This window comes from Python bivittatus, unplaced genomic scaffold, assembly GCF_059951505.1.
Source record: "Python bivittatus isolate LINGU-HERP-01145 unplaced genomic scaffold, Pbiv_v1 ctg000480_np1212, whole genome shotgun sequence".
NCBI classification, from domain to species: Eukaryota; Metazoa; Chordata; class Lepidosauria; order Squamata; family Pythonidae; genus Python; species Python bivittatus.
The window spans coordinates 66,717,846-66,745,506 of NW_028277075.1; the positions used below are offsets into that span (position 1 = coordinate 66,717,846).

General features: G+C 38.7%; 1 protein-coding gene across 2 annotated transcripts in view; it reads left to right on the forward strand.

Annotated features, from left to right (window-relative positions):
* The window catches only part of IGHMBP2 (immunoglobulin mu DNA binding protein 2), a 90,480-nt gene that overhangs the window by 26,583 nt on the left and 36,236 nt on the right, over nt 1-27,661 (forward strand). The window contains exons 5-9 of one of the 2 annotated variants that reach the window (XM_088146132.1): nt 2,763-2,926; nt 5,112-5,312; nt 9,883-10,030; nt 10,983-11,114; nt 19,819-19,993. In XM_088146132.1, coding sequence (XP_088002258.1) covers nt 2,763-2,926; nt 5,112-5,312; nt 9,883-10,030; nt 10,983-11,114; nt 19,819-19,993 — 820 coding nt within the window. The remainder of the gene's footprint in view (nt 1-2,762; nt 2,927-5,111; nt 5,313-9,882; nt 10,031-10,982; nt 11,115-19,818; nt 19,994-27,661) is intronic. The other variant, XM_088146133.1, reaches the window with a different exon arrangement.

Sequence of the window (27,661 nt, forward strand, 5' to 3'; positions counted from 1 at the left end):
GTCTGCACAAAAAGCCCAGACCAACTTACCATAAATCATGATATGTCTTTGGGGTTGATACCAGAGTAAATACCGTCTGTTCTCCCTAACATTTGCAGCCTTTTCTTGAGAGAACATAAAAGTGGCAGTTTACAAATTGTTCATATCTTTAACGAATTCTGAACAATAAGAAAAGGGTCTTCTAAATACCAGGACAAAATCATTGCTATGAATGAATGTGGAATTTGTTCCATGAGTTGATCTCTGAGTTAACTTAATATGATAAAAAAGCTTCTGTCTTTATATTAAAATTGTCTAATATCTCTCATGTCATAGACGCACTGTCCTGTTCTTGAATCTCTTCTGTAGAAAAATCCCAAATGCATTATAATTTTCTCTAGTGATTATTTATGAACTCATGCAATTTGGCAAATATACACCTTCTCTGCTTGCCTCCCATGCCTTCTCTCATTCTGCATTTGTGGGCTGGTAGATGAATCTGATCTTGTAAATAACTTAGAATGCAGTCTAAAACGCCAAGTGGAGCCAAAAGCTTCTTGAGCATTTATGAAGTACAGGACTTTTGGCTTTTGAAGGTGTAACTTAGCCATGGCACCAGAGCTTGTTTATCATGCTGTCATAAGAGCTAGAATCTTTCATTTGTACTATTTTGCTAAGGGCTATAACATTGTATTGTAGATCAACAGGAAATGGAACATAAGTATGCACTTAAAGTGCGAGTTTTTTTAAACCTACAGCTATTAAAATTAAAATTATGGAAATTTTAAGGTGTTCAGTGTTCACAATGGTTTTTAAAGGTTGATGTTATATGCAGAAAGGGGATTTGCTTAAAAATTCTTAAATTTTTAGATTATAAAAGAAGATTTTATTTTGTATGTAGCATTTTTTAAAATAAAACATAAAACACAGCAAAAAAAGGTTAAAAACAGAATGTTGCTTGGATAGTCTATAGTTAAAATATTCTGTAGTTAAAAATGCAGGGTGATGTTAACTTTCTAACATATACTTTACCTTTTATTATGAAACATGTTGTTACTATGATTTTACAAACATCTGTAATTTGCTTTTTGTGTTTTAAACAAACCTGCTACTTGCATTGTTTTACTAGTTCAGGGAGATCTTTTAATAAGGTCTGCCTGAGAAACGGTCTTACAGTAAAACTGTAATGTTAGCATCTCTCTGCTTCTTCACCTCTGCAGAAGAGCCATAGAACAGACTCAAATTCCACTCGGGCCTCTTAGCAGAAGTAAATTTGGAGAGAGAGAATTATTTTCTTGCTGTTCAGAATGCAAAACCTTTCGGCATCCTGATCCCTGCTGCCCCTTTTGATGTGCCAGCTCCTGTAGCTAGAGAGGAATTAAGTTGTCCAGTTAGTGTCTTTTGCCAGCCTGAAATTAAAAATGCCTGTTCCAATAGCATTTGCCAAACTAAGGATGACAACAACTCCTACTTACCAACTGCTCCCCTATATATAAAACTGCTGTTTATATTTTAGTTGATTTCCTCTGGACTTTGGAGACCAAATGTTCTGCTTCTTCCTGCAACATTGGCATCAAACAAGCTAAAAGCCTCCTTATCTTTGCCGTTGAAAAGTTGGTGGGATGAGGAGGAGGAGGAGGAGGAGGAGGAGGAGGAGGAGGAGGAGGAGGAGGATAATGATAATGGCATAAGAATAATGATAATGGCAACAATAATATCAATGTTGGCATAATATCAACTCCTGAAATACACCCAAAGATGAAATGGCATATACCAGTTTTAGAAAAGTGAGGTTGCTCTGAAAGTTCCCTCTCTCTCCCCATTCCAGCTGGTGCTGCATATTAGAAGGAAAAGTGAAATGTTAGACAAGATGTTAATTGACAGCTCCCCTCCCTCCCCCACAGCTTCATCAAGAAACCTCCGCACCCATTCCTAGATATATTTTTCACTGAAAAATGTTTTTTTGGAGAACAAAAGGGATAGTCCTGAATTAAGAAATAAGGGCATAGATATTTATGCAGTTCTTTTAAAGTTGTGCACAGGGCACTCAAAACATGTGGTTTGAGGAAAACAAGACAGCTGTTGACATGCATACCTGTCAGCTCTAGCTGGGACCTGTTAACTAGCACCTTCCCCCCCCCCCCACACACACAGAGTCTAGTGCATATGTGCACACATACATAGTGGAGCGCCTTCCTACTGACTAACAGGTACTTTCCCTGCATCCTTTCTACAGCCAGCATTGCTCTGCTGGCCATTTCAAGGTAGTGCTTCTTGCTCTTCCCTTTTCTCTGCTTAATGAATTGCTAGCAGTTGTTCTATGAAGATCTGAGTCACAGATTAGTGTACAAGGCTATAATGAGGGTTTTGACTAGATATATGTTTAAAATGTTTGCACTTTTAGCAAAGAAAAGTGTGTTTTTTCAAGGAATTTCCTAGTAAGAATGTGAGAATACTGTATGGTGGAACAGTTAAAGACAATGGGCTGTTATAGCACATTAATCATCTGTTTGAAATGCACTTTTAGATAATGATACTGAATTTTTCCAAAGACTGAAAATATTTGCAATTAAACAGAACCTTTCTTGAGAGAAACCTTGTCTCAGTGGGGGCTTATACAGGAGATCCTGATTCCTCTTAGTAATTGTCAGGATGCTTCCTTCACTGAGAATCTGGTCAGTGTCCAAAAAGAGCCTCTTCTTATTTGTATTGTTGTACTTGCTTTCTTCCGCAAACGTTCTTGGTGGGACTGAGATCTGAACAAATGCTCCTGCTGCTTACAGAGCTTTTGAAGTTCTACAATGAATCACTGGATGCCTCTCAGAAGGAGGCTGTTTGCTTTTCACTGGCACAGAAGGAACTGGCTATCATCCATGGACCACCTGGAACTGGCAAGACAACAACTGTGGTGGAGATAATACTCCAAGCTGTGGAGCAAGGCTTGAAAGTGAGTGAATGAATACAATTTCTGAGGAACTGCCCACTGCCAGGTCAGGATGATGACTGATTTAGCCTGGGATGATGTGACAGCAGGTCTCTGAGGCTCTCAAATGATTCTGAGGCAGGAACGGAAGGTGAACTTTGCCATTCAAAATGATGCCTGTCTCACCTTTCACCTTTGGTTAAAGCAGGAGTTGGGAAGTGGCTGGCTGCGGGAGGGGCATTGCCTACAAGGCTTCTAAACAGGCCTGCAGCCTCCTTCATGCTTGCAAGCAGCACTTCCTCAGTGTTTTAAGTCCAATATGGCAGGTGAATTGGGAAGGGTCACAATACATGCAGATGGCTATCACACTTCTCTCACTTAGAGTATTAGAAATGGCACAATTGTAAAACTAGCAGAGTAGACTAGTATATGTATGTGTGTGAGAGAGAGGGAAAGTGATGGATGGGGCTTTGGAATCGCAAAGAGCTGGCAAAATGCCTCATATTTGTGTATAGGCACCTAATCGTACTCTCCATTATTAATTGCAGTAATGCTTGAAAAAAACAGTAATGGAGCTGATGAAAGGCTTGCACATATGATTGTGTGGAATTGTATGTGACTGTTTGAAAGAGCGTTATGTGCAAGAATGATGTACTTATTATTGTGTCTAAAAATATGAGGATGCTTGGTAGCTCTACCCTTCATTTTAAAAGGGGTGTATGTAGTCAAACAGTAGTTTGATACTCTAATATAATTTAAGTAAAAGGTTAACTGGCCTCTTTTTAATGAGCAAAGTGGCCAAAAGGTTTGGGGGTGGGGAATCAGGAGAGAGGGAAGGGATAATTTTACAAAGAGAGAAAAGAAAAGGAGATAAACTGTAAATATAAAACAAACAAAAAAGAGACATTGGTAGCCCTTATGACAAAATAAACTATGGTGATATTATTAAGCTCAGAGGAAGAGTTTTGTTTGGGAACTACAATTCCCAATGCTCTCTGTTCACAAAATGTTATTGTTAAATAAAGTTTTAATTGTTTATAATCAATAGACCTCGGGGTAAATAAGAATCTGAATAAAGTAATCCTCTCTCCCATATCCAAGATACTATACTTCTACAAAAAGAAACAGTAGAAGATAGGATAACATCAATATAAAATCAAACCTTAACACAGAAGCAAATAATTTTGGTTTGGTGGCAGTGGTACTTTAAAATCTATGCATTTGTCCTCAATACATTCAGAAGAAATTATGTCATGAGAATGGGAATGGGGATATAATAGAAACCTTGGAAGATTCCACAGAATAGCCTTCATCTGGCAATATCAAAGATTAGATATGGGGTCATACGAGGCCTGAGTCTCCCTCTTTACAGAAGTAGGTAGTCAAACTCAGCAGAAAGATACATAATTTTATTTCACAAATACAAGTTTTTAAGAGTCACTGGTCTCACCACTTACATAATCTTATTCCAGCCTTATTTTTTTTCAGTGGGTCTAAATATCATAGAATTAATAGCTGGATGAATGACAACCATTTTTCTGAACCTGAGTATTGGCACAGTGTAAGGATATAACCATGTTTATCTTATAGTCTTTGTTCTTTGTGCTGGATGATATTCTTATTTCCACTTAGAAGCTAGGAAAAATGTTTGTAAGTGTTATTAAAATCATCCAGGTTACATATATTTCTAGAAAATCAAAAATCCTTGTTTTCCCTGCTAATCTCATATTTATATTCTTGGCTGAAGCACAACTGTTTCTGCACAGAGGAGTTCCTGGATCTTTTGAGGTTCAGTGAGATGTAGGAACAAAGCCTTGGAATTAAAGGCTATTACGAGGCACATAAAGGGAAGAGACAAAGCTGAAAGATCCTTGGCAGGTTAGAGCTTAAATTTGGCTGTGGCTAGTATTTCTAGGTAACTTTTGTCCTTGATCCTGGCTTAATCCTTTGAAATTGCATTGTTCTTTTTAGCTCAGATAGAAGTCTGAGATAGAATAAGAGTCCTAGAAATTCCAGGTCAAACCCTGATCCAACTCTGACTTGAGAATAATCTCTTTTCCTGGCAGTTATAAAATAACCTTCTTTCTGCTCCTTCTGGCACTGATGCTTATGGTGTTTCTGTAAACTATAAATCTGAATCTCTGTTAAGACTGTAGCTTTTTCAGTTAAGTGAATTAATACCTTTTTAAACACATATTTTTCCTCCTAGGTTCTCTGTTGTGCTCCCTCTAACATTGCAGTCGATAACTTGGTGGAGAGGCTCTCTGACCATAAGATGCGGATCCTGCGTCTTGGTCGCCCGGCTCGTCTCCTGGAGTCCGTACAGCACCATTCACTTGATGCTGTCCTGTTGCGTGGGGATAATGCCCAGATTGTAGCAGATATCAGGAAGGATATTGATCAAGCATTTGTAAGTCTTGTATTCCATTTTTACAGCCAGTTTTTTTTAACAATCTGTAGAATAAATTGTTGGATTTACAGTGTTCTGTGTAACATGTGTAACATCATGATAAGTACTGTGCTATGCAGGATTGATTATGTAAAATACTAGTAAGCGTCTTGTCTTGAAATGGAGGAAAAACTCCCCAAGTATATAAGCAGTGTTGGGCTGAATGGATGAAACTAAAAATATCTGTACCTTTGTAACTGACTCTTACATAGTGGGAAGTTCTGTAGAATGTTCAGGATTCTTCGGGATCCAGTCACGTTTCCACTGTTTTCCTAAGTTTTCCACCACTGTTAATAGCAAATCCATTTTTCCATAGGTGATGGTCAGTTTGTCTCCAGAAGGAGCCATACTTGGGCAATAAGTCCAGAATTAAAATACTGTCAAGGTAGACAGCACAGTGCTCTCAAACAGCTCCCAGCACATGCATGAGACTACCTAGCCCTTGAAATGTTTATTTAACTTAATTTTTTAAAAGTTGGCTGGTAGGAAAGCCACTCTCCAGCCTCTTCCCATTTCTGAGGATGCCCTGTAGACTTCATTAAAACATTCTTCAGAAACTGGAGGAGATGGGCTGCTGGGGGAGAGCACTCTACTGTCTGATAAGTTTAACTTGCTAGTTAATCCTTTTTTTTGAAAAAAGGAAAGAATGAACAGATACTGCTTAATAAATATTAAAGATTGTGCAGGGAGCAGCTTGGAGGGTTGGGAAGGAGCAGAAAGGAATTGACATTATAGGTATTCTCTGAACTCTGTGGAGCTCCTAAGAACCAAGGAGGGATTGAACAGCATAAGTTCTTCCTTACTAGAACCTCATGTGATCTGTGGCAGCACTGCCTTTAAAGTTTGCTTCTACGATTATTTCCAGGCCAAGGCTGAATCATTTAGCTGACAGAATAAATAAGAGGCCTGCTTCCCAAAAGGCCCATTGATATGAATTGACCTCCCCATTTCTCTATTTCTTTGAGACTCTCCAAACAGAGATTGCAATTTTAAGTTGTATTCATAACATTGCAATTTAAAACTGATAGAAAAAAAATCCAGAAAATAAAAAGCATTCCACATTTTCCCCTTTTTCCACCCCATTTGCCTTGTAAAACTGGTAAACAGAGTCGTGGAGCTATATCACGCCCTCTTTATTTAATTTTCTATTTTACATTTATTGTTCAATGTGGCACTATTTGAGATATGTTTTAATTCAAATTATTGTCTTTTCTGGCCACCAGGCAGAAGATAGCTTGAGAACTCTATTATAATCTCTGTGTTAGGAGGCCGCCCGCTGTCACACTGAGGGATGCCTGTGAGGGCTGGCAGGCCAGAGCATCCAGTTAGGCTTTGCTGTTTGCTTCGCGCCTCTTCAAACTCTGGGCAAATTATTTCTCTTCGGCAGGGCTTAAGCCCTGTATTCATGTAGCGTCACCAGTTGCATTTTTACTTTTGTCATTTTATATAATGTTTTATTCATAAACAACTTTGCTGAATTGTCTTTCATATGCATCTCGTCATAACACAGAAAGCGAGAGCAGAAGTAGAGCAGGGTGTTTGGTGAGAAGCCAGCTGCAGTCCAAAACATCCAACACAGCAGTACTGGAACCATCTCCTAACCTTAGTAGCTTTGAGACATACGAGTAGAAAAACAGTCCCTTTGAAATGATAAAAACAAAACCATCAAGCTGGGGCAGGGTGGAAGGTGAGGAATACAAGGCATTTAGCATTGATAAAATCACAAATATTCTTCAAACATCAGGCTCCCATAGAAGGCTATGGGGAAACTGGACACAGACCCAGATGGGCAGGAACTGAAGCTCAGATAGCTTTGTTGGAACCAAGCCTATTAAGACTGGCATTTGCACAAAGACAATATGCAGCAGAGTAGCATGCCTTTAAAAAAGTCTGAACGCAAGTCCTGGCCTACAACTTCTATTTCACCCCAAGAGAGGAGGGATCACTTCCTCAGCTAGCTGGTCCAAATTAATTCCGGATTCCCAAAGATTGCGATCTTCAGTCAAAATTTTAGGAGCACTTCCTCTTAGCTCCTGCTGATCACTAGAAATTTCTGGCTGAGGTTTTGGAGCCTTATCTTGCCTTTAGCTCAGAAGCGCTTAGCTCTGCTCATACCAAGGACATTGTCCATCTAAAGTCTCTGATTCCTCCCTGCCCAAGCAGCACCTTTCTTTGCTCTCTAAGGATCTTTGGGTTCCAGTCATGTCTCTATCTCACCTCCAGTCCCAGAGACACCCAGCTTCTCTCCTACCACAGTTCCCACTCACTCAAGCATTGCTCAGCTTTCTTCTTCTCCTGAAGACTAACTCAACATGGGGCTGTTTACAGTCTCCATCTTGGTTACTTCTTTCCAGTAATCTCTCTCTCTTTCCCTTCTCCCCCTCCCCCAGGTTTCTTTCTCCTTCGTCCCCTTTGATTCACTCTTCCGGGTATCCCCTTTCCCTTTGTTTCAAGTCAAAGCTTTTTAAACAGAAGAGAAAGGACTGGGAACCTCCTTCTGGAATTACTGGGACAAATTCCACACACACACACATAGACACACACACACACAACCTCTGGAAGCCAGGTTTCCAAAAATGCCAGAGCTTTTGTACTCTCTAACCAAAAGGGAGGACTGTGGTGTACATACTTGCATCTGAAGTCATGATGGATTCTCCTGCCTGTTTGTTCAGGCATCTGGGATATGTGCATTGGCCATCTGATTGAATGGGGAGGAAGGAAGGGTCAGTGTGAATTTTGGGGGTTTGCCCATTCAACACAATCTGTTGACCTACTGAGGTCAACTTAAAGATTACTCCTTTTTGTGAATATTCAAGATAAAGCAGGCAGAGGGGAGTGGCATTTATGTGAGGGTTGAAAGCAGAAAATGTTAAGAGGCTTGCTTATTTGATATCTTTTAAATTCTGCTGCATTCAGTACTATGAGAGTTCTGTGTTTTCAGTAGCACTGTTTAATACAATTCAACTTAAGATTCTCTGTAAATTTTAATGTTATTTTTATTGTTTGCTTAGTCCTTCTCAGGGCTAGAAGATTGATTTTAATAAAATATAAGGTTCGGGCAATTTTGACAGTAATCTCTTCCCCAAGAATAGCTCAGCTCCAAACTGTACATTGTACATTTCTGCAGCAAGCTTGCAATAGATTACTAGTTGTACAATATCCCTGGAGAACTTGAAAGGGTGATGAAAGAAGGGTGTGGGTCAAGGATTGATTGGCTTTTACTAAATGGAAAGCCAGATGCCTTTGCATTGCACTCACCATTCCCAGTATCCTCGAAGTCATTTTCAGTAACTTTCTTGATTGGGCCAAAATTAATTATTCAGAGGAGTATAAGGGACTTATAATTTATACACAGAGACCATAAGTTCTTCACTGTTTCTCCCACTGGGAAACAAGGATCAGATGGGACAGTGGCCTCCAGTCCTCCCATAGTCCTCCTGGTGATGATGATACATCATAGTGTCGCATGTTTCATTTGTGCTATTTTGTAAGAAACTAGAACATCGCTTTAAACAGAAAAAAAGTGGCAAGCCCTTTGGCAGCCTTCTCTTTAAATACTAAGTCGTTTCTGTTCTAAAAATTAGCCTTTCCATTTTTCATCCTGCCTCTGAAAACTGTATTTTTTCCTCCAGCCCTTTTTGCTTGGCCCCATCCTTGAAATGATCAGAAAAGAAACTGGTGCAAGGTATAGGGATCCCTGTGTAGGAAGAGATCTATACTGGCTGCCAGTTGCCCACTGGACATAATTTAAGGTGCTGGTGTGGAACTTTGAAGCCCTATATGACTCCAGGCTTGACTATTTGAGAGACTGCCAATACCACCATGAACTTGCCCACTTAGCTATGTGGCAGAAGAGGCTCTTTTGAAGAGGCCCCCACTGCCAGAGGCATGGCAGTTTGGTTTTCAGGAGAGGACCTTCTGTGCGCTCCAGGCTATAGAATGTTGATTCCACTGCAGCGTTTTTCATCACTGCAACTTTAAGATGTGTGGACTTCAACTCACCAGCATGCTGGCTGGGAAATTCCGGAAGTCCACACATTTTAAAGTTGCTAAGATTGAGAAACACTGCTCCAATGAGATGCATTTGACTCCTGTTCTCCCATTGTTTAGGAAAATGGCAAAAAGATCTCTGTTTCAGTTTTGACTTTTGACTGTTAATTGATTTTAATGATACTGATTTTCATGTTGATTTTAACTATGCAGTATGGATTTTATTGTTTTATATTATATTTTTTCCATTCCTGCAAACTGCTTTGAATGTTTATATAAACAGAAAAGCAAGTATACATTTAAAAATATCAAGTACTTGATGAATACTGCTGTCAATTCCTTCAGTTGCCATAGGTTCATATTGAACTACAACTCCCATTGTTCCCAGCCAGGATAGCCAGTTGATGGGATCAGATTGGACTGATCCAAGAAGCATTTGTGATGTTCTAATAGCATTTTTATGAGAGAGATTCTGCTGCTGTAACCATTACCTTGGCTACTAAATATGTGCTGTGATGAGACCTCTGTCTCTTTTATGCAGATGAAAACCAAGAAGTCCCAAGACAAAGGAGAGAGAAAACATTTTTTTAATGAAATTAAAATACTGAGAAAGGAGCTGAAGGAGCGAGAAGAAATGGCTATGTCTGAAACCTTGCAACAAGCTCATGTTGTTCTTGCAACAAACACAGGTTAGGAGAATGTTTCTGGATTTGCCTGTAAAGTTTAATCAACTAATCACCTATTACCAGTCTAGCTGCTCTACTTTTAACCATGTTCTACTTAAACTCCCAAACTTCATAGTATAACTCTGAACTGTTTCTTACCCCAGTATCTGTAATCAAATACAATAAGCAATGCACTGTATTAGCATCTTGCTACCTAATTTACCTTTTCCTTTTGATCATCAAGTTTTACTCTGTGATTGGGTGACTTACATAACTAATGAATACTATGTGAATTCGAACAGCAGACACAATTCTGCTGTTCACATTTTACAAAGCATTGCTTGCAGCTTCTGTGTTCCATTTAATGAAGGAAAGGAATTTATGCATTATTTATACAAAGAATTAAGCCCTTGAACTAACAAAGCAGTGAATTTACTTCTCTTTCTAAGTGCATGCTCATATGTGTGGCCTCTTGGAGAGGGCTCAACCCAACCGCACTTATTTATGTTTGGGGAGCTGTTTCTGATCCCATAAGGATAATTTTCAGGAAACCTTGCAGATAATTTTGTATAAAGAATGCACATTAAAATGTGTCATGTACAAAGATGATTTATGAACACAATACCAGTTCCAATTTCAATTTGAAAACTATATATAAGGGAGCTGGGGGTTGTTCCTGAGGCCTTGCTGCACGGTCCAGTGGAGGTTCTGGCCACAGCCTGGTATAAGGAGGAGTCTGGGGCCTTGGACAGGATCACTCCTGTACATCCTCTCTTGACCCATCGCCCCTGGCACTCCCTGTGGTTTACGGAGGAGTTAAGGATGCTGAAAAGGGCCAAGAGACATCTAGAGCGCCGCTGGCGGAAAACTAAGGACAAGTCTGACCGAACACGGGTTAGAGCTGCTGTTAAGGCCTACCTCGTGGTGGTAAGGGTGGCGAAACGCCATTATTTCTGCACTCTTATTGCATCTGCAGAGTGTCGCCCGACAGCCCTGTTTCGGCTGGTGGGGTCTAGGAAGAGGCCCTTTTCTGCCGTGGCCCCCGCCCTGTGGAAGAGTTTGCCAGCTGAGGTGCAGGCTGCCCCCACTCTCCTGGCCTTCCAAAAAGGTGTAAAAACATGGTTATGCTGGGTGGCCTGGGGGCCTGATGGGGGCTTGCATTGCTGGAGCTGGCTCGTGGGATGATTGATACTGCTTCCCCCATCTTCCTGGTTTGTATGTTGCTTTTATAGATTTGTTATTTGTGGCTTAATCGGGGGGTATTTATATTTTTATTGTTTTATTGTTTTGATTTTTAATTGTAAGCTGCCCAGAGTCACCCTCTGGGGGAGATAGACAGCATAAACATTTAATAATAAATACATAAATAAATATTTCCCTTCTGTTTGGAAAGACTCTGAAATTTCTCATAGCAGAGAATTCTGGGCAAGTTCTGCATGTTAATTAAAAGAAATACGTTAGTGAACAATCTGTATTTATGTACATATGTGTACATGTATCTGTAAAATTATACTCATTCCTTTGTCAATTTAATTTACTTCTCCTGGGAAGGTGCCAAGGCCTGATGACTATTCTGCTCAGTACTATTCTGCTCATCCCACCTTTAGTGATGTCCTTAAGAAAGCCATATTCATTTGCAGGAAGCCAGGATATTTCATACAAAGTAAATATCTATTATAGCCAGCCTGGTAAAGGGAATTGGTCCTCAAGTGGGACAACCGTGTCCCTAGTTTTGTGTGGATTTGATTGCTGTGAATACCCATTCAGCTGACTTGTGAATAACTGTTTCTCCCAACCAGTATTGAAATAACTTGAATAACTTTTAGGTGGTTGTCTTGATCTGGTTGAATAATTGCTTTGAGGTGCTTTGGTCTAATAACTGGGTCCACCATCAAGGCTTTTAAACAATAACATGTTTTCTGAAAATTTGGAGGCTATTATAAACAAGCAAAGGAATCCTTATCCCCTTTAACTTTTCATAGAAACCTGGTTTGCACTGGTTGCCAGGAAGCAAGTTTTCAAACATTATGGTTTTTAGAGGCAAAATGCAAATGTATTTTGTTATAAGGCAATTAGGAATAGATAGATGATGCAGCACCTTTCCATTTGTTTATGTACAATGCTTGTATGTACATAATGTGTAAACATTTGTGTGTGTACATTTATGTACATATGTGTACATGTATCTGTAATCAGCTTTTTATTCCCTATATAAGCATAAACTCTGCATATGTGTCCAGGCTACAGTTACGTATTTGCTACAAATGAATTAGTTTGAAATCAATGAAATGGACATCAGGCAAGAATGAAGATTTATAATGTTGAAACAAATTTCTCTGCAGTAGGTTCTTTTTCCACCACCCGCTTTTTTAGAAGCATGTTCCCTTTGCCTCAATTACCCAGTTTTTATAACTGAAGGTAGAAATCATTGTTTCCTTCGCTCTTCTACGAGGTTAGTTGGTGCAACTCAATCCTATTCCTGTCACTTTATTGCTATGCTCAGCAGGCAAACTTAATTGCTTTTACCCAAGGAACAGAACTGACTTTTAATTAACTGAGTTCAGTACTATGGAGTCCTTGGTGCTCTCTGAGCTTGACTGCAGATGTTTCATGATTAGGTAACATTATCATTGCTTGTGAGTGTGGGGTTTTCTCCCTGTTCATATACAGTAGCTCACCCTACCAGTGTTGGTAGGGGTATGGTTTTCTCCTTAGTAGGTCCTTGAGTAGGGTATTGTTTTCTGCTTGATTGTTTGTCTGGTGTTAATTCCTGCTTATCTGGATGTAAGATGCTGGAGAGGATGTGTTCTGGTCTTTTTGTTTTCTTCTTAGCTTTCTTATTGTCTCTTTTGAATGGTGTGTAAATGTGGCTTATCTCTATGTGTCTATTGAGGGCTGATGGGTCTGAGTGCCAAGCTTCCAAGAATTTCCTAGTGTTTTTGGATTTAGCTTGGTCTAGGATGCTCACAGTTTCCCAGCTGAAACTGTGGTTGAGTCTGTCCATGTGTTAGGAGATTAAGGAGTTTTCATCAATAGAGAAGAATATATGTAGCTCAGGGTTGGACTGTAGCGTCTTTGGGGTTTTCTGAGCTTGGTTGTTTTCTTGCAGACGTTTCATTACCCAACTAGGTAACATCTTCAGTGCTAGAAAGGAGTGAGGTTTGCGCTTCATTTAAATACAGTAGCTTGCCCTGTCAATGTTTGAGTGTTTTTTTTTTCTTGATAGTTCCTAGATTAGGCTGTTGTTTACTGCTTGATTGTCTAAGTTGGTAGTTCCTTGATTAGGGTATTGTTTACTGCTTGGTTGCTTCTCTGGTGTTAATCCTGTTGTTAATCCCTGCTTATCTGGGTGTTGATTGCTGGTGAGGAGGTATTCTGGTCTTCTTGTTTCCTCTTTATTGTCTCTTTTGAATGGCATGCAAATGTTGTTTGTCTCTATGTGCCTGTTGGTGGCTGACTTGTCTGAATACCAAGTTTCCAGGAATTCCCTTGCATTTTTGGATTTAGCTTGGTCTAAGATGCTGAAAATTTCCCAGTTGAAACTATGGTTGAGTCTGTCCATGTGTTGTGAGATTAAGGAGTTTTCATTGTTCTTCTGACTGCTAATTGGTGTTCATGCTTCTGCTAGCCTTCTGCCTGTCTATCTACATAGTGACTGTTACAGTCCTTACACTATGTATGGTGTAGATTTCTCCTGTTTTTACTTCTTGAGCTACTGGGTCCTTTGGTTTACTTATGTTTTGGAGGGCTTTAGTTGGTTTGTGTGCTACAGTGATGCCACGTGGTTGTAATAGTCTGTTGGTTGTTTCTGAGATGTTTCTCAGTATCATCCTTTTCATAGCTTGTGTTGGTTGTGTTGTAGTGGGTTGAGTGGTCAGGCACTTTTTGATAAAGTTGCATGGGTATCCATTTTGTTGAAAGATGTTGTATAGGTGTGTTTCCTTTTTCTGCTGTTCTGGGTTGCTGCAGTGTGTTTATGCTCATCTGAATAATGTTCTTACGCAGCTCCTCTTGTGGGAGGTTGGGTTGTTACTTTGGTAATGGAGCACTTGGTTAGTAGGGGTTGTTTTTTGATAGATTTGTGTTTCTAATTTGTTATTTCTTCTCCTGATGTGGGTATCCAGGAAGGGCAGTGTGTTATTTTCTTCTTCCCTTGTGAATTTTATTCCTTCAAAGATGTTGTTGATTATTTCATGTGTCTTCTCTTAGTTAATCCTTTTTTATTATGATGAAGGTATTGTCAACATACAGGATCCATACTTTCTGTTGTTATATGCATGGAAGTGCTATCATTTCTAGACACTGCATTACAATCTCTGCTAGGTCCTGAGAGTGGTGATCCCATGGATGTTCCTCTGATTTGTTGGTATATTTGTCCATCAAACTGAAAATAGGTAGTGTGGCAGAGGTTGATAAGGTCTATGATTCTGGGTATTTTGATCATAGTATATTTGGTCAGGTGTGTTGTGTAGTACTGCTGCCATGGATTCTTTCACTAGTTCTGGGTCTATGGATGTAAAGAGTGCTGTGACATCAATTGAAACCATAATTTTATCTTTATCTATTTTTAGGTCTTTGATTTTCATAGTTCTTTCACTATGTTGTATGTTGGGGTCCCTGGTAACGATACAATTGATCAAAGAGGTATGTCAGGCTTGTGTATTTTTGGGCGTCCATAGAAGTATGAGAGAATGGGTCCACTGCTTTTTATCACCACAGTTTTTCTTTTGTGATTTGACCTTTTAAGTCATTAAGGGTTCTCTCAACAAAGCAGCTGAAAATGATACAGCTAATGATCATGGATGCTCACCTCAGACTAAACAAATACCAGCACACCATAAATAATCTCAAGGAACAAGTGGAACAAACCATGATCCCAGAACACTGGCAGGGCAAGCTACTGTATATAAATAGGGAACAAACCCCACACTCACAAGCATTGATGATGTTACCTAGTTGGGTAATGAAAAGCCTCAATCAAACAACCAAGCTCAGAGAGCACCAAAGACTCCACAGTTCAACCCTGAGCTACCTACATTCTCTTCTATCAGTTCAGTACACTAGGATTTTCCCAGAATGGCTAGAATGGAATAGACCAGGATTTCTGTAATTTTATCTGCAGTTCAGTTCAGATCAAATGTGTGTGTGACTGGTAATCATAGGTCCAGCTAACCTATAAACTGAGAGTATTCTTTAAAATATTTTTCTTACATTCCAAACTGAGCTGTGTGTCTCATGGGCCATCCTGAAGGTCGTGAAGAGATTCTAATGACATCTTAAGTACTACTTCTTCTTCATCCAAAAACTCAGGCACATAGGCACAAATGCAGACTTGCAACTTTTACTGTTTACTTTCTGAACTAAAAGCTGCACTCATTTGCACATCCATACATTCTTACTTCACTCAAACCTAGCTAGTCAGGCTAGGAGAAGAAACAAGATGGGACACCTGTATTACCAAGGCCTGATCAGTCCCAGTCGCACCTTGGCACTTTTTTCTCACCTCCTACTATTTTTCCGCTAGACTGCCACTGCCTCATTCATTTGAGAATAATCTATTATTTTGAGAACTCAAATTTTTATCTTATTCAAAGTCTTCATTTGTGTACTTTTCCATATGCTACATAAGTTGGAATCATCTTGAACAAACTTTTCTACCTTTACAGCTAGCTTTGAGTGGGTCTCACATACTCATTTATTTTTTATATAATTTTATTAAAGAATTTTAAGAAGATAAAAACTAATACTAATATAAAGTAAGAAAAAGAAAAGAAAAAGAAAGAAAGAAATCAAAGAGAAGCTAAAAATGCAAGAAAGGGAAAAAAAGTAAAAGAAAAATAGAAAAGAAAGAAAAAAGATACAAAGAAGTAGCTTCCAATCTTCTTTACAGCAGTTATAGGTGCAATTATAAATTTGCCTCTTACTGTATGGTTACAACATAACCCTCTTCTTTCTATAATCTATTGTATCTAATCATCAAAACCATAAACCATAACTTCATTTTTTTCTGTTTTACACAAAAAGTCCATAAAGGGTTTCCAGTCAGGAATAAAATAGATATTGTCTTTTCTCTGATCAAAGCAGTCAATTTAGCCATCTCACCAATTCCATCATCTTCACCAACCATTCCTCCATTGTGTGTACTGCCAGATCTTTCTATCTTTGTGCATACAATAATCTTGCTGCAGTTATCATGTACAAAAACAAAGTTCCATGACTTTTTTTTCAACTGTTTGTCCATCAATCCCAAAAGAAAAACCTGTGGTCTCAATTGTATCTTAATCTTTAAAATCCTCTTAATCAGTGTATGTATTTGAATCCAGAATTTTCTAGCTTTTTTACACGTTCACCAAACATGATAAAAAGTTCTTTCTTGTTCACATTTCTAACATAAATTTGAAGTGCCTTTATACATTCTAGACAGTTTCTCTGGTGACATACCAATGGTGCGTCATTTTATAAAAGATAAATTTAGATATATCCTTGTGCTATTGTTTAAATAGTGCATCAGTTGTCAAAACAAGTACAGAATTGTCTGAAACAAAAACATCATTTTAGGCAAGACATTCATTTATCACAGAAATTCTCCCCAACAATGACAGTTGTAGTTTCTCCCATCATAACATCTTTTTTTAACTTCCTTCCATGTCTTAACATAGTTATTTTGAAATAACATACAGTTCATGTTTATCATAGTGATACCCACATATTTTACTTCTCAATCTTAAAACCCATTTTATTCATCAATTCTGTTTGATCTCCTATTTTCATATTTTTTGTTAACATCTTTATCTTCTGTTTATTAATCTTGAAACCTGCTAATGCACCAAATGATTTTAATTTGCCCATTAATATTTCAATTTTCTTTAAAGGACCTTCCAAAATCAGTACCAAGTCATCTGCAAAAGCCCTTAATTTATAAGTTTCTTTTTTAATCTGAACTCCCACAATCCTCTCATCTTGTCTTAAATCTCTATTCAGTATTTCAAGAACCAAAATAAACAATAGGGGAGACAGTGGGCATCCCTGTCTTGTTCCATTTGGTATCTCACAGGGTTTTGTTAGATCTCCATTAACAATTATTTGTGCTTCCTGTGAAGTGTAAATCAATCTTACCCATTTTATAAAGTTCTCTCCAAAATTCATATCTTCCAAAACCTTGAATCAGAAAGCCCAGTTCAAGTTGTCAAAGGCCTTCTAAGAAGATCAGTGCAGCTTGTTTTTCATTATGTTGCTCCAAATATTCCAAAATGTCCAACACATTCCTAACATTGTCCTTTAGCTGACTTAGGTAAAAACCCACATTGACCTTCATGAATAAATTTTTGCAAAATTATTTTCAGTCTATTAGCAAGAATCATTGTGAGCAACTCGTCGTCATTATTCAATTATGATATCAGCCTATAGTTTCTTGTTAAAGTCAAATATTGTTCCTCTTTAGGTATTAATATTATATTGGCCTCTTTCCAACTCTCTGGCATCTTTCCTCCCTGTAGAATAGAGTTCATCATGTTTTGTAAAGGTTGTAAAAGTTAATCCTCCAAACATGTATAATAAGAACCTGATAATCCATCTGATCCAGGCACCTTTCCTAGTTTAATCTTTTTTATAGCTTCAGAAACTTCCCTTATTGTTATAGATCTGTTCATAATCTCAGTTCCTCTGTAATCTTCAGTACATTTTGTTTCTTTAGATATTCATCTATTTTCTCTAGAGAGATGTCACTTCCTTTATACAAGTTGGAATAATATTGATGAATTTTTTTTTATGGCCACATTGTCCATTAATACACTATCTCCCTCTTGTCATTTCAATATCTTCTCTTCTCTTCTCTTCTCTTCTCTTCTCTTCTCTTCTCTTCTCTTCTCTTCCCTTCCCTTCCCTTCCCTTCCCTTCCCTTCCCTTCCCTTCCCTTCCCTTCCCTTCCCTTCCCTTCCCTTCCCTTCCCTTCCTTTTCTTTTGTAATTTATATGCTAACCACTTCCCTGGTTTATTTGCAGACTCATTTTTTTTGCTTTGCATAATTCATTTTTGTTTCCATTTCTCTTACTCTTAACATAGATAATTGTCATTGTAAACGCTTAATTTGTTGAGAAATACTTACCTTCTCTGGAAATTTCTTTAATTTTTCTTTTCTCGTTATTTAATCAAAAATAGCTTGTGTTTTCTCTTGACTCTTCCTTTTAAGTTCACGATCATGTTGTATAAAGTAACCTCTAATAAAAGCTTTACTTGTATCCCAAACCATTCTTAAATCAGTGCCTTTACCTAAATTATTTTCAAAAAATTATTTTAATTTATTTTTACAATCCTCCACTATTGGTTCTTTTTGTAACAACATTGTTTAATTTCCGTCTAAAAAAACTAGATTTCTTTTTATAAACCAAACTCACAGGATTATGTGTCAGGTTCGGTCAGCACGAGGCTTCAGGGAAGCACGGGGCTGCAGGGAAGCTCGCAACCAGACCACGCGGAATCCACCGGCGGTAGCTAGCGGGGAAAAGAGGAACCGAAAGCGCCGCTAATTAACGAGCCACCTGCGGCCAGCTAAACAGGAAAACCACAGCGGAAGCTTTTAACTATGAACTGATAACGGCGCGAGCAAGCAAGGAACGGGGCCGCAGGGCAGCGAAACAAGATCGCAACGCAGCACAGAACCCGCGGGTCTGCACGTAGCAGGGAGGGACCAACCCAGCCGGAGGGGGACTGGCAATCAAGGACAATGGACTCTGACCGACCCTGCCATCATGAACAATCAAGGGGGACATTGGGGGGCCCAATAGTCCACAGCTGCAACGCGATCACGAGGCGGGAAAAAGCGCGGGAAGGGGGGAATATAACAAGTGATGCAATTGTACCAAGCCAGTCCTGGCTTTGCTTGTGACTATTACGTTACGCATGAGTAAACCTTCTATTGTGAACCACACGTGTCACGAGAGTTTCTCTGTCGAACGGGGCAAATCTCACATTATGATCCGAAAAAATCTTTGGTAATATCTCTACTTTAGAAACCTTAGCAGCCAAGTTCTTTGAAATCCAAATCATGTCTATTCTTGAAAAGATCTAAGTCTTTCAGAAAAGTAGGTGTACTCTCTTGAATTGCCATTTTTCTGTCTGCATATATCAACCAGGATGTTCTGCCAAGCTTATCAAAAGGGTAAAAGTTCCAGGCACTCTGCAGCCTGAAGTTCTAATACAGGCTCATATTTCCATAGATATAAACTCAGCAGCTCTTTCATTAGAGGCTTACAAATCAATTTCTTAGTTTCATTTCACACATCAATCTGCCAGGTATTACTTCTGCCCCTCCTTCAGACAGATGGGTTTCTTATAGCAAATCACCAGTTGTAAATCAAAAGGTAGAATTTCGAAGGAGAGTGCAGCTCCTGGTTAGGCACAACAATGTCTGTGTTGTTTTCTGGCAACAGTATAAAAGAGGTTTGCCACAGCTGTCTTCTGGGATTTTTATGATTTCCTAGTCTAGTTTGCAACTCTGGGATTTGCTGGGGGTCTCTCATCCAGCTATTAATTAGATCCAACCTTGCTTAGTTTTTTGAAATCAGTTGATTTCAGTGAGGTAACACACCCACTCTAACTTAGTTATGGCTATTATTATTCAGTAGAAGAATGTTCGGATGGCAAGGAAAATTGACAATGTCATTGGAATCTGTATTGTTTGTTGTAGCACTCCATTGAAGATCATGTAACCTGAAGAATGGCAATGAAGACACAATCTTTTAAGACAAGTCACTTCCTATTTTTGCAGTGCTGAAAGCCTCAGTGTGGTTGTTTTTAACCTTGTATTTAATTAGGTGCCTCTTCTGATGGTCCGCTGAAGCTACTTCCCGAGAACCACTTTGATCTCGTGGTGATTGACGAATGTACTCAAGCTCTTGAAGCAAGCTGTTGGATCCCACTGCTGAAGGTCGGGAAGTGTATCCTGGCTGGTGATCACAAACAGCTGCCTCCCACAATCATCTCTCACATGTAAGGAAATGTCCTTAATTACCAATTAATTATTTTAAAGGTGCTGGGGAAAGGCTTATCTGGAAAATGGCATGTCAGTTAGAATACCCATCTTTGTATTTAATTGCACCGCAGGTAGAGATAACCTTCCTTGTTTTATAATGAGATTTGGCCATCTGTGTTAACTGCTTATCATAAAGCAGAAGAACTTAAAGTAGCCGACTTAAAGTAGCAGAGAAGTAATTATTCTTTGAATTATAAATTATTGACATAGCTCACTCTTGGACTGAAGAGATGTCTACACCTTGTGGAGGGGTAAGAATTAATGGCCTAGGTGTATTTTCAAATTAGAAGAAAGAGGATGTTTGGCATGGATAATTTTATATTGCAGTCCAATCATTTGAGAAATGTACCACAATTTCACACTCCAGGGGTCTTCTGCTGAGGATGGTTGAACTGAATTTATTTTTCCATGTAAACAGTTTGGAAATTTCTGTTGTACAAGAACAGTGATGAAAAATGAAAAGAAATGATAGGCTCTTTTTTTTCGCTACAGCCATAACACTGAGTGGGCCCAATATAATCTCCAAAATTGGTATGCAGCTGTATGTCTTGAACAGAAGCTTGTAGGCTTCCAGAAATACAGGAACTGCAATTCTCAACATTCCTCCTAATTGAGTAGGCTTCAGCCATAGATACTTCTGAAGTGCCACAGATCTCCCATCCTCTATTCATTTGCCTGTTGTAGCAAAGTTATTGCTGCCTTGCCCACTACTGATCAATTTTTCAGCTGACTCTTACCATTCTTATATACTGAATTACTTCCACTTTCAGTGAAACCATAGTTTTCAATTATGTCCCAAGCCAGTTAATTATATTTTACTAGATATGGTTTGATCCTGGTTTTGAAGGATTTGTGTGAATTATACACTATTTGTTTATGTGTAACAGTAAAGTAAGCTTTCTGCCAAAAGTGAAACAATTTATTAAAGAGGACCACCCCACAAAGTTCATTTGTTATCAGACAATACATGTGAATCAAGCCTATGTTTGACTCTAAAATATATTGTAACAGTCAAACTGAAATGACTGATTGAATTATATAACTGTTCTGGAAGGAAGGCCCAGGCCCATGAAGCAATGAAGGGAATAAATTAAGTCATTTAACAGTGCAAGAGAGTTTGGCTCAAATGAACATGCTAGAGATAGAAAAAGTATCACTCAGAGGAGAAGGGATAAAGGGAAGTTAACACAATGGAACAAACTCCTCTGGAAAGAGCTTTACAATTCTAGACAATGAACTTCTGTTGGCTGCAGAATTTTTCTTGGGTGATAAATCATGTAGGCATTTGAGAGACATTTGCATGGTCCAGTCAATGAGAAAAAGAAACTTCTTTGGCAGAGAATGAGGATTGGGAAGGATAGTTGCAGTAGTTAAAGATTCATAAGGAAGTAGTCAGAGAAGAATTCATTCAGTACTTTATCCCAGAATATATGATGAGGAAGCAACTGAATACAACCTGCCTAAAATCTGCTTAAATTAGCTCCCACTTATAACAGTAAGTGAAAAGAGATCACTATGGAAATAGCAATAGCAGTCAGCCCTTTTACAAGTCTTTATAGAGAGCTACTTGCAACCCATGGTGTTATCTTGAAACAAATGCCAAATGAAGTTTATGGTAGATCTCCAAATTTCTATGTTCTGTCAAACATTTGTTAACATTTTCCTATCAACACAGACTTACTGATATCCTATTCACATTTCAGTTGTTAATGATTTATATTCTGTAAGTTTTCACATAAAAGGAGGGGGGGTATTTGTGTAGGTTGCTTGAATTTTTCTGTTTTATATTTGCTGTGCTAGAATAAATTGCATGTAATTTATTAATCTGCACCCTGGAAGATGTTAAACCAGAAACAGGAATGTAATTCTCTACTTTCCCAGTAGAAAATTAGCATGCAAGAAACTATAAATTGTGCATTGTTGTATACGCTGCTCTTGCTATGAAAATCTTCAGTCATTATTATTTATGCACATATGTTTTATGGACCTCTCTCATAATACATGACAAGTTGTCAGGAATAAGTTTAGTTCAGGAAACCTGCACATGTAAATGTAAAAGGTAAAAGCATTCTTTGTGTTGATGGCAGTGAATAGAAGTTTCAGCTAAAAATTGCATTGCTTCCTTGAAGGCCAGCCTGCACAAAAGAGCCCTGTAGCACAAGTTTGTTCTCTGACAGATTATATATTGTTGCCTTGTGGACAAGATGATCTCAATGCCAATAAACTAATACTAAAGGCACAGAGCTGTAAAATAGTTCTGCCAGGATATCACTTTAAGTCCTCTCTTAAGTTTCTCCCTAACACTTCTACTTTGATGCCATTGTAAATGCAATATTGGAATAATAATAAATGCAGTATTGACCAAACAGGCTTTTGAAATGTAAAGAAATGTTTAGAGAGATGAATACTGGTAGTTGTTGGGCTCCAGAACTGATTATAACCACAAAGCAATGTTTAAGAAGGCAGACTGTGAGCTGCAAGAAAATAATTACATATGGAGTGAAAGCCTAGTTGTCAATTATGGAAATATTAGCTTCTTGCTATACAGATTACTACTATCATTGCTGTCTACCTCTGAGGCTTTTGTAGGAGGACAATAATAATGTAGCAGCTATTGATGGTTCTCTTCTTTCCTCAGCTCTCCCAGAGTTACCTGGATTATCGCCAGATGATTCCCTCCTTGTCCTGTTTTTCATGTAGCTTTTTGGCAAGTCACGTGCTCATTCTTGTTCTATGAAAATATATTCAAAGGAGATGTATCCCAGCACAAGATATCACAACAGAATTTATAGACAGTAGGGTGATCAAGATAGCAGGAAATGTTCAACCAAGAGATCATAGAGTTGGAAGCGGTCATTTAGGCATTTATATTTAACCCCTTGCTCAGTACAAAAATCAAAATTCTTGCTTGTGTCAACAATGGTCTGGTTCCTTTAACTGAACATTTAAATTATCCAAGGCCTTTCTCCTTAATTAAAAGTTAGCGGGAACTGTTTAAAGGGAAGAATGCTGGGGTTTTGGGTTGATGTGCAGCATCTGGTATCTCAGCCACAGGCTAGAAACCAGGAGACCATGAGTTCTAGTCCCATCTTAGGCACAAAGCCAGCTGGGTGACCTTGGGCCAGTCACTCTCTCTCAGCCGTAGGAAGCAGGCAATGGCAAGCCACTTCCAAAAAACCTTGCCAAGAAATCTGCAGGGACTTGTCCAGGGAGTTGCCAAAAATCAAGAGTGACTCAAAGGCACCAAAAGAGAGAAAGAGAGATCTTTAGCTCTTTGATGTGACATGGAATGTCAGGCCCTTGATTGAATGAGATCCATTATCTCAGGATCAAAATGAGGCATCACCGTTTCTTTCAAATAGTCACTGTTGGGGATTTTGCTGCTGCTGCAGCTATCGAGATCCTTGCTAATCTACTGCATGTTACCTATAAATCCTGATAAACTTCTGTGAAATCTTGACCTATTTGTTCTGATTGTGATCCTTCTGGCACGAACTGGTTGTGATGGCAAGCAAATTGTTGAATTAAGAGAACCTTTAGTCAGATCCAGCAGGGTTCCTATTCTCTTTTCTTCCTTTTCTAATTAGAGAATTCTAAATTACAATTAAGGTTAGTATTACACAGAAATTGTTAACAGCAGGGTTCTTGGGTTTTAACTTTGCCTCTGGAGCAACAATCACATGCTTGCAGAAGGAGAGACTTATAAATGAAATTGCTTCCAAGATTACTAAACTTAGTTGTAACAAGTTCTCGTAGAACATATTGAATTTTAAGGACTTTCCTTAACTGTAAAGGTTTATTATCCATGTATCTTTCTTGTCAAAGCCTGCTTATAATTTATCCTTTTATCTTCTCTGTGGTAGCCTCCACACTTTGGAACTCCTTACTTCCCAGAGGTCTGTATAACTCTCCCCCTTGTGATTTTTAGGAGATCTTTAAAGACAGTTTTATTTCATGAGGCTTTCAACCATAGCTAAGTTTTACTAGTGTCCATCTTAGGGAAAGGTTGATTTGTTATAGTTGATTTATTGTTATTTTTTTGTTTATTTATTAATTAAATTTCTCACCCGCCCATCTCCCCCCAACGGGGGAATTCTGGGCGACTCACAACAAACATTAAAAACATAAATATATATGAATACATAAAGCATCAGTTAAAAGCATTACTAAAAAGGGGAAGGAGAGTCCAAGAAGATGAAAAATCTGAGGCTGAAGACTGGAGGCCTCTATGGGGCTAGCTATTTTTATTTATTTTATTGTTGTGTTTCTCATTTTAACATGTCATAACTTGCTCAGAGTTTTCTGAGTTGGGTGGGCTATAAAAAGTACAGAAGCAAGCAAGCAAGCTGCCAAGATGATCTGGTTGTTTGTTTGGTAGGTGTGCAGACAAACAGACAGATCAATCTGGCTTCAACCTGCTCTGCCGCCGGATCTAAGTGATCTGGCAGGAGAGTGGTGTTTTCCATGGAAAACTGGAACAAGCCTTCCAGTGCAAATATTCTGATTTTCATGGAAGATGAGCTTGAGAGAGGACCATAACCTGCAGGACTCCATTTGGCAAGCTACAGGATTGCCCCCTTCCATCCAGCCACAGGCTTCTGTGCCTCCATGGCCATGTCAGTTTTGGCTGCTAGAGAGAACAGATCCTCACTCAGCAGTCAAAATACAAAGCAAGCACTGTCTGGAGAACCTACCTTGCCTTTCCTTGTCCCTTTAAACTGAGTGCTCTGATGCAAGCACTGAGTTCAAAGGCATAAGGAGAGCCCCAAGCCTTTCCTTGGTCCATTAAAATTCAACATTTACTTCGGGGGCACTGAGTTTAAAGAGAGATTCCCAGAAAATGGTTTCTTCTGGGATGAAAAAAATAAAGCAAGATATAAGTCCTCTTCTCCTGCAAGCACTGCTTATTCTCAGCCCTCAAAAAACAATTGCTGCCCAGAAAACAATGCACATTACTTTCTGCATTGTTTACTGGTCTCCAACTGTAGAGGCATGGTAAAAGGACAGCAGTTTGGAAAGTGGCATCCTGTCAAGACCCTTTACTGATTTCCATTTCTGAATTTGAGGTATCAGTCATGTCCCAAGGAGCTTTCTGTATTAAACACTATGGTTAAAGCTATCCAGAATCCTTGAGACAGGATGACTTTTAGCTGGTTATAACAAGGATTTAATCTGTTTCAAATGTCTATCTGCATTGAACTTCTTGAGTTTGGTTTTTCATAAGTTGCTAGAGGAAAATTCCCTTTGTCAGGTAGCACCTCTACATGAGGAGCAATATGTCACTGGCATGCCTACTTTAGAATCAAGGCTCAGCTTGGCTCGATTTAGAGCCCTTTAACATGCCAGCTGATTTCTCGCAATGTCATCCTAGCATATTGAATCTTGTTGCCATATGCATCCAATTATGCAACTCCATAGTTATTACTTCAGAATAAATACTGCTGCAAAAGCCTAGTTCAAGATTTTAACTGCAGATCATAATTTTTTTTTGACTGCAGATCATAATTTTTTCTCTGCTTCCTAAGAAACCTATGAGTTCTAGTACAGTTTTAAAATAGAACTAGATTTCTCCCAAAACAGGGGAATATCTACTTTTGCTTTGCATTTATGTTATAAACTGCTGAGTTGGAGAATTACTATGCTGCACTATTCCTAATATCTATCTATGTGGTCACTAGGAGTCAAAAATGACTTGATGGCACATAATAAATCAATCACTATTCCTGATTTCTCTCAAATTTGTTTAACAATCTACCTGTTGAAGAGTTATGAAAAATTGTGGCATTTTACTGGGTTTTTATAGTACAGTATTGACATCCTGTAAGTTTTGTACTATGGATTAAAATTTCACCTACAGGTATTTGAATGGGCAAACATTTGTCTATTAGCTTGTCACTTAGCTTGACTGCTCAGGAAAACATTCTTGGGTAGAGCAGAATGGTCCTGTTGGGCTTCTAGGTCTTTAATCCATTGTTTAAATGCACTAAGTGCACGCTCATAACTCACCATTAAGAACGCCTCCCTAGAAAAGCTGAGATGTTGGAGTTTTTGTGAAATTGTCCTGATCTGTCCTGATTCTTAACTGTCCTCAATAAGAAAAGAACTTTAGCTTTGGGGGGGGGGACAGTAAATTCAACTAGTATGCTATGATGCAGGTCCATGCACCCATTTCAACTTTATTCAGCTCTGCTTCCTTCCTGAATAATGTGTTTGGAATGCAAGGGGCTACCTGAAATATAGCCCTTAGAAATTTAGATTGGACTCTTTCAAGAGAAGTAAAGGAAGTGTAAGGTTCAGCTGGGCACCGAACAGCAGTTGCGCACAAGCCTTAGCTGAATGTATTTCAGTGCTGCTGGGATATATTGTGCTCCCCTGGTAAAATGAAAGGACTGAATTGTGGCCACTGTTTTTTGAGCATTTACATAACATAATTTTGGTATGCCCTGGATTTGGTACAACTGTGGAAAACCATGCCCAGATATTTGAAGGATTTCATTTGTTCAATACTCCAGCCATTTAACCTCCAGGCACACAGGTTAGGTCTCTTTGCAAAGATCTGGATCTTAGTTTGGGTATAGTTGATCTCCTCTGAGCAATAATCAGCTAGGACACTCAGAGTTGTTGAAGTCCAATTAAAGTTTGTGATAGAAGTACAAGGTTGCAATATATCTGTTAGCTAGCTTTGGAGGATGATGTTCTAGTTGATTTATTTTGGCCACAAGTGGATTTAAACAGGTTTAAATTAATTTAAACAAATTAAACAGCAAGGGAATTAAAATGCACCCGTCACACACTTCTGTAAGTTGGAATCTCATTAGCGTGGTGGCCTTGCATCGAACTTTGATTCTGGAGTTCTTATAGCAATTATGCATTAACAACAATAGCCATTTATCTATAGCAATGTTTATAACTTTAGTTCATAGCCTTGCTCTGGGAACTAGATCGAATGTGGACCTAAAATCAACAAGTGCAGTATGTAATACTAAACCTGTTTTGGATGTGCATTTTTTGGGCAGATTTTAAGGGCATGTCCATAGATAGATTGTCCAGCCTTCAGGCCTGCTTAATGCCAATATGTACTCAAATTGATCCAGGCAATTAATTTGTTATATAAGTGTCTGGCATAGAGCTTACTAATTATACTTAAGGGGCTAATGAGCCTATAATTAGCAGACAGGCCTTGGGTGCCCTTTTTATAAATGGGTACTATGATGCCTAGACCCCAGTCCTTTGGGATTTGCACAGTATGATCGATATAAGTAAACAGGAAACAAGTTCCAGGGTCCACCATTCAAAATTATTGCATAATATTTCAGCAGTAATAAAATCATCGTCTGGAAGTTTATCAGCCTTTAGCTGATTTGTAAGGGTCTTTATTTCAGCACTTGAGACTGGAACCCAGTTAGGGAGCAAGTTAACACTGAGATTTAAGTCAAATTTAGGAAAATCATATTGTGCATGTATGCTCTAAAGTGGTCCTCCCACACAGATGTCAGTAAAATGTAGGGGAAGTGAAAAGGGCCTGACAATTGGGTGGGAAGCTATCAGGCACCAGAATAAAATGGGATTTCTGCCTTGAGATGCTGCTACCAAATGCTGCCAGGAAGCCCTAGTAAATTCTCTTT